This window comes from Triticum aestivum, chromosome 3B (assembly GCF_018294505.1).
Source record: "Triticum aestivum cultivar Chinese Spring chromosome 3B, IWGSC CS RefSeq v2.1, whole genome shotgun sequence".
Taxonomy (NCBI): domain Eukaryota; kingdom Viridiplantae; phylum Streptophyta; class Magnoliopsida; order Poales; family Poaceae; genus Triticum; species Triticum aestivum.
Window position 1 is genome coordinate 70,159,944 of NC_057801.1, and position 7,909 is coordinate 70,167,852.

At 37.6% G+C, this 7,909-nt stretch overlaps 1 protein-coding gene across 2 annotated transcripts; it reads left to right on the forward strand.

Moving 5' to 3' along the window:
* Positions 1 to 3,117: 3,117 nt before the first annotated feature.
* Positions 3,118 to 6,333, forward strand: LOC123064819 (very-long-chain (3R)-3-hydroxyacyl-CoA dehydratase PASTICCINO 2B). 2 transcript variants are annotated; one of them, XM_044488223.1, is made up of 10 exons: positions 3,118 to 3,328; positions 3,429 to 3,540; positions 3,645 to 3,663; positions 4,077 to 4,165; positions 4,299 to 4,352; positions 4,541 to 4,611; positions 4,792 to 4,873; positions 4,973 to 5,069; positions 5,293 to 5,347; positions 5,458 to 5,783. In XM_044488223.1, the coding sequence occupies exons 1-9, from the start codon at positions 3,252 to 3,254 to the stop codon at positions 5,310 to 5,312; spliced, it is 621 nt and encodes a 206-aa protein (XP_044344158.1). In that variant the 5' UTR covers positions 3,118 to 3,251; the 3' UTR covers positions 5,313 to 5,347; positions 5,458 to 5,783. The 2 variants fall into 2 exon arrangements, with proteins under 2 accessions (XP_044344158.1, XP_044344157.1); XM_044488222.1 differs by lacking the exons at positions 5,293 to 5,347; positions 5,458 to 5,783 and adding an exon at positions 6,057 to 6,333.
* The last annotated feature ends 1,576 nt before the right edge of the window (positions 6,334 to 7,909 follow it).

Below are 7,909 nucleotides of genomic sequence, written 5' to 3' on the forward strand. Positions count from 1 at the left end.
TCCAGTTGCTATTCTAATCCTCAACATTCGATAAAGTTTCACGCTTATATATAACAGAGGAGTTTTCAATAGTTATAAAATAGACTAACTTTTCCATATGTAGTTATGATCCCCAAAATGCGTAACAACTTTTGTATGTCAGATTTTTCATTATCGAATTAGTGTAATATCATGAGCAATAATCAATTTTCTAACACAAATATACAAAAATACTTCACCAGAATTTTGTTCACACACATTCAAGTTTTGTGCACATAATTCATGTTTCATGAAATTGAAAAATTCTTCATGACATTTGAAAATAGTTGATCAAATTCATTTTTTTGTTCACAACTTTCTAATCTTGTTCACTAAATTCACAATGACGGAGACAATCACAAAATCCTGAAATAGCTAAACCTAATTCAAATGTTATTCACATTTTAGGAAAATAGTTCATCAAATTCATATATTATTATTCAAAAATAGTTCACACAAATTAAATAATATTCATGATATTCGAAAAAATATCACCAATTTGAAAATTTGTGCACAACTCTATAATCTCTTCAGAATATTCAAAAAAGATCTCCAAATTAAAAGTTTGTTCACAAAATTTGAATTTAGATCACTATATTAAAAATAGTTCCCAAATTTAAATTTCATGCGTGAAATTCGAAAAAGTTCATCAATTCTTTTTTAATGAAATTCAAATTTAGTTAATCATATTCAAAATAGTTCACCGGGTGCAAATTTCATTAATAAAATACAAATTTAGTTCAAGATATTCAAAACAAGTTCAACAAATTCAAATAATGTTCATGATATGTGAACAAGTTCAACATATTATAATGTTGTTCACAAGATCCGAACTAAGTTTATGAAATACAAACATATCTGGGAAAATTCAAATCAAGTTAAATAAATTCAAAATACTTCACTAAATTCAAGTATTGCTTATGATATTAAAAAGCCTTCAAAAACTTCAAATTTAGTTCATGAAAATCAAATTTACTTCATAATATAAAAAATAGTTCGTCAAATTCAAATTACACTGATGATATTGAAAAATAATTCACTAAATTCAAATCTTGTTCACACACAATCAAAATCTATGCACATATTTCATGAAATTAAAGAAAATTCTTCATGATGTTGAAAAATAGTTCATCAAATTCACAAAAGTTCAAAAATTGCACAAAAAATAATTATATGTGATACAAATATTATTCACTGCATGGCATTTATTTTACCAAGTTCAAATTTCATTCATGAAATAAAAAACATTAAATTCAATATTGTTCAAAAATGTCAAAATTAGTTCTAAATTTCAAAAATAGTTCACCAACTGCAAATCTTGTACACAACAATTTCACGATGTTCAAATGTAGTTCACATAAATCAAATTTCATGCACAGTAATGAAAATAAGATCACCAATTTCAAATTATGTTCACCATTTTCTTCACGATGTTCAAAAATAGTTCATTAAATTGATGTATTTAAAAAAACTTCACCAAAGCAAAAAAAATTATCAAATTCAAATTTTGTTCATGACAGTTCCCCAAATTCAAATGTTGTTCATGATTTTTTTATAAAATTCAAACCTTACTCCTGATATTCAGAAAAAAGACCACAAAACTCAAAATATTGTTCACAATGTTTAAAAAAGTCACCAAATTCAAATGATGATCTTGATATTAAAACACTTCAAAAAAATCCAATCTTGCTAATAATTTTCAGAAATAGATCGCCAAATTCAAATCTCGTTTATGATATTTTAAAATGATTTCACCAAATTCGAAATGTTGCTTATGATATTAAAAAGAGTACACCAAATTCAAAATACTATTCATAAAATTGAAATTTAGTTCAGAAATTCAAATTAAGTGCATGATATCCAAAAATAGTTCACCAAATTTAAATCTTATTTGTGAAATTCAAATTTAGTTCACAATATTAAAAAAATATTAACAAAATTCGAATTATGGGAATGATAATAAAAAAAGTTCTGCATATTTAAATTTAGTTCATAATATTCAAAATATTTCACCAAAGTGAAGGAATATTCTACTTTTTTTGTACAACGATGTGTTGTATCCTTTTGCTTAATCATATGTGTACCTACATTTTTTAACAAATGTTTATTTCTCATTCCACAACCCAATTCTAAATTTTGATAAAGTTTATTAATGTAGTTGCTTCTTTAATGGCGGGCAACTAGAGAAAAACTTTCCATTGTACTTGAAATAGTTTCAGCATCCCTTTTTAGTACTCCACGGTCGAACAACTAAACACATAGATATATTCTCCTTTAAAAAACCCAGAGACTATTTTTGTATCTTTTGTTCGGCTACTAGAAACGAGGAAACAAAACAATTAATCAATTCATATAATGTAACTTTATGTTCAACAACGTATTTTTATTTTTTTTTATTGTTCTACTCATTCAAGAAGGAAAATAGTCTTCACAAAAAAGAAGAAAAAAAAATCTCAGCATGGTCTGGTTTGTAAATAGAAAACCACCTACCTACCATTGAATGAAATAGAGAAACAGAAGGAAATAGCACGACGAAAGACAGCAAAACAGAAAAACACATATGGACTTCCAGGAAGCATCCCAGAACGATTGCTAGTAGGCACTTTAGCGACAACTCGGCACTCTGCTCCGCCAGGCCCGACGATAGACATGTACTCCCTCCGTTCCAAAAAGAGTACTAATTTGTAGGCGAATTTTGGCGGGCATGGGCCATGTAGTGTCGGGGGTTGTTTTTTTTTTTTGAGGGAAGGCCATGTTTTTCTCATTTTGTTTCGTATGTAGTCACTTGCTGAAATCTCTAGAAAGACAAATATTTAGGAACATAGGGAGTATATGTTTGCATGCACATTATTTATTTATTTTCGATATAGTATTAGCTTGAGAATACATATGCATGCATGCATGCAGGGTGTGATGAAGCACGTGGAGCACATGGATGCATGCATGGAGTTGGCGGGAAGTCGGCCGTTGCAGCGCCGATCTGACCGCTCCTCAACCGTGCACTCCCCAACCGGCAACCGCATCCGTCCGCCGATCAATTAAATCAACGCCAAACCAAAGTTGAGAAGCAGGGCAATTATAACGACACCATTGCCAGTAGAGTAATCGTGGCGGCAATCGAATTCGGCTTGAGCATATTTCCGGTCCGTATACTTGGTTCATGCAATTGATTAAAAGCAGCTGACATCGCGAGCTAGCTAGCAGTTCGACCGCCGCAGCTCGCTCCGCAGTGAATGGCGGCAGCCGCGTCCGGGACGGCGCTCCGGCGGCTCTACCTCTCCGCCTACAACTGGGTCCTCTTCTTCGGATGGTAATTAAGTAGCGCAACGGCCATGGGTGCATAATGGAGTGGATCTCTCTAGTTTCTTGCTCCGTTGACCGTGAAGAATGAAGATCTCTCTGGTTTGCAGGGCGCAGGTGCTGTGCTACGCGGCCTTGGCGCTGCTGGAGAGCGGCCACGAGGCCGTCTACGCCGCCGTCGAGCGGCCGCTGCAGTTCGCGCAGACCGCAGCCTTCATGGAGGTCGCTCTCGTCTTAGCAGCTCGCTCCTTTCTTTCCTAATTATCAAGTTACTAACTGAACATCTTGATTCCGATGGTACGTACGTCCTGTTGCCGGTCGTCCAGATTCTGCATTCGATTCTAGGTAACTAGTTTCTTGTTTCTCTTGCTTTCACATTATATATTTTGAACATTCGTCAATCTCGAGTTCTCGACAAGTGCAGTGCAAGTACGTACATGTGTGTGTGTGCGCGCGAGAGAGAGAGAGCTCTTTGGTAAACGGGCTTTGTCTCCAAAATCCTTCAAAATGGGACATCAAATATATATATAGTATGAAAATATATTTATAATGAAAATAATTTGGTAAGTTTGACTTAGAACAAACAGGAAACTTAAGTAATTTGGAAGAGGGAGTAGTATCGTTTCATTTGCTCTTGTGGTTACCGTTCATTCAAATTACTAATATATACTATAACACACTCATGGCAACTTATGAACTTGCATGGTGTGATCACCAAAATTTGTTGTTTGTTGAGATGAATGTCCAACTGTTAAAAGGGTTCGTGAGGTCTCCGATTTCAACAACTCTTCCACAAATCACTGGAAGATTGTACATCACATGGGGCATCTTGTGGAGCTTTCATGAGGTATCATCTCTGCCTCTCCTCCATAGCTACCAAGCCTTTGATATTTTTATATAATTAGAAACGCAAATTTAGTTTTAGTTTCTCAACAATAGATTGATTAATTGGTCACTTTGCACATATAACCCTCGTGCAGGCGCAATCTCATGTTCTTCTAACTTCATTGATCATAAGTTGGTCCATCACTGAGGTACACACGTGGCCAAGGCATCATGAGTTTATATATAAAGGGTGTATTAAGTATGAGATCTAAATTGATACTAATTCTTATTCTTCAATCTAAACACAAATTCCCTTGTTGATCTTTACTGAACTGGGATTGCAATATTCTTCCCTTTAAATGTGATGTTACAATAAAAACATGTTGGTTGCTTGCAGGTCATTAGATATTTTTTCTTTGCTATGAAGGAGACATTTGGGTTTGCACCTTACTGGCTCCTATGGCTTAGGTAGGTACCGGTCATATTTCAAGTTTGCACCTTCAAGACTCCTATTGATTAGATAGGTACTGGTTATGACAAAATAATGAAATATTGCTTAACAAAAACTTCTAAATAAATCTATTATGTTTTTAGTAAATTGCTCTTAAAGCCACTAGCTTTATAGTTTATGTACCAATTTGTTTCCAGGTATAGCACTTTTCTGGTGTTCTATCCTACTGGCATGTTAAGCGAGGCTGGTCTAATCTTAGTTGCCATGCCTTTTATGAAGGTATCCCAAATTAATAACTAAAGATGGAAAGGGTTTCATGTTGTTCATTTGAACAGTCTTGTTTGTTACATATGCTCTGATATTTGGGTTTTGCCTCAGACATCAAGGAAATACAATCTTATGAGGCCCAATAAATGGAATTTCTCCATCGACTACCGCTATGAATTGGCTCTTGTCACGGCTCTAATCATACCAGGTACAATACTCCTTCTCGACATTAGCCTTCATTTTGCAACCCAAGTGAACTTTTTATAGCAACCATCAAGAGTGGTGTATTTCCACTAAAAATATATATATATGTAATTATGTAACAATAAACAAGGGTCCATGTTTACATGGGCATCATTCTTAAACCCCCTATCATACACCTAGTAACAACTTTGTGAACATGTGCTCCACTGTTGGTTGTTGTGCCAAAGGTGATGGCCCTTCTTGTTGATGGCCACTAACGACAGATGGACCACTTTGGCATAGGTTAGTCTATGCCTAATAAAAGTTCTTCTATTTCGACCCTTCTAGACACTCCATATGACATATGAAAACCGACCAATTAGCTTCTTTTTGACTCTCTTGTCGACTCACAGCAATATGGCATATCAACAATTCACAGCCGAAGTGGAAGTTCCTGAATATTGAGCTATTGTGTTCTCATAGTCTAAAAAATTGTTGACCAAGAGCTATATATCATTGGAAGGGACAATCCTTACAAATATGGATAACATTCACTGAGGCCCTTTTGTGTGAGGATCGTTCGATGTGGAATTACCAAGAGAGGAAAGTGTAATTGGTCGGAATCTTTGTACTTGATCGTGAGACTTGGGTGTGTGCGTGTGTGTGGACTTGATTTTGTATGTGTGCTCTCTGACGGTTTGCTTTATCTATAAAGTGGGGCGAAAGCCTTTTTCGGTAATTGGTCTTCCCATGAACCTTCCACCTCTTCTGAATTTTGAACATGAGACTGAACCGCCTAAGCCAAAATAGCGGTGTCCCCACATTCCTTGTTTAGAGGGTGAACCTAAAAAACTTAGTTGAAATATAAGGATGTTGAGTTAGGTGTCTTTGTGCATAGATAGAGGTAGAGCCTAAGATACCACATATATTATGCACATAATGGTGTTATTTTTTTCAGTAAAAATATGGAATTTAACAATATAATGCTTGTTTTATCTCGTTGCGTTTGCAGGATTTCCGTACTTGTTTCGTTATATGGTGGATAAGCGGAAGAAGGTCTTGTCGGCAGCAAAGACAATATGAGACTTCAATTGCCTCTTGTGCAATCATGTTGAGAAAGATGGAATGTGGAATACTAGAATAAAACTATATAAACCTTGAATCATGTTTTGTGACATTCACTGACCACTAGATTCAAACTTCCTCAGTGTCTCATACATGTAATCTCCGGTTTGGATGATTCTCAATCTTTTCAGCAATAAATGGTTCAATGCAACAATTAAATGAAATATTAGTAACTGTTTGTGTCAGTGTTTTGTTGTACCATGTTTTTGTATTTCCTTTTCGTCTAAAAAAGGAAATTCCCCCCCCCCCCCCCCACACACACACCCGACTGTAACCGAGTGCTTCGTCCATCGCCTCTCCTTCCAACCACATGTCTAGGGTGAGGGGCTATTAATTGTTTGCGACATTCCTGATTTTGTGAGCGAACGCGCCCGCCGTGAAGCCAACGTGCCGGTCGGTCCATATCGTGCTCCCACTTGTGTTTCTTCACCTGGTTGTGCCTACGGCTGCATGCCACTGACACTGGCTTGTTATTTCCAGTAGTAATTCCTAGTTGACATAATACATACTCAATAAGAAACAGATGCTATTTATCTAAAAAACTTCTGCTATATTTTTAACTCACAAGATACTGTACTGGGAGTAGTGTTAGCTAGTATATACATCGTATTTATACTCTTAGGGCTAATCGATCTACAGACGATGCTGCAAGCCAGAATGCATCGCTATAAGGTCGACGCCCCCACTGCAAATGCAGGTCGGCGTTGCGGCACTACCGATACAAGCGGATACACGGTGTGACACTGCGGACCCGTGAGCCTATGAAGGCTCGCCTTTGTTGCTGCAAAGCAGGACAAGAAACTGCAAAGCCGGTGACGCCGCTGCTACAAGCCAAGACGCGATGTGACACTCCAAGGTCGATGTCATTCTACTACAATCAGTACTGTGGCGCAACAAACGTTGGATGATATTGCTGCAAGACGAGGCACGATGCTACGACGACGATGATGCAGATGCTCCAAAGGCTAGCTGCCACAAGTCATGATGTGACACAATAACGCCGACATCACTTGCACAAGTCAGGTGTGACATTGCGTGGCGGTGCCATAACTGTTGCAAAATCTTGCCAAGATGCAACATAATGAGGCAATATTGCCGCTCCAAATGTTTGTCGTTGTTGTGGCAAGCCAGGAGGCAACACTGTTAAGATAATGTCATCGCCGGGACGTGACGTGGCAAGGACGACGTTGTCTATGTCGCAAACACATAAGCGATGTCTTGCGATTACCCATGTAGTGTATGTGCAATTTTGTGTCGTGGTGCCAATAGTTTTCACGGTATTTCGGGCCGCACAAAACTGCAAGGCTAGCTAGTGTTGTTGCAAGCCGAGACAGGGTGCTGCAAGGTTGGGCACCGCCGCTAGAAGCAAGTCATGTGGCGCAGAAAGACTAGTCGGCGATGCTGCAAGCTGGGATGGGACACTGCAAGGTCAGGCGTCACTGTAATTTCTAGTTGGCGATGCTGCAAGCCGAGACGGGGTGTTGTAATGTCGGGTGTCATCGCCATTGCTAGTCAGTGATGCTGCAATCGGAGATGGGATGCTCCAAGGTCGGCGCATCGCCACATGCAGCAAGACAGAATGAGATGTTGTAAGGTGGACAACACAACTGCAAGTCAGGTCGGGACGGTGCAAAGCCAAATGCCTGTTGTTGCAACGACACCGCAACTGAGCTAATTTTTGTTGTTGCACGTGTATAATTGAAGCATGTTAAGTGTTATATTGATTTTTTTAGATTAGTT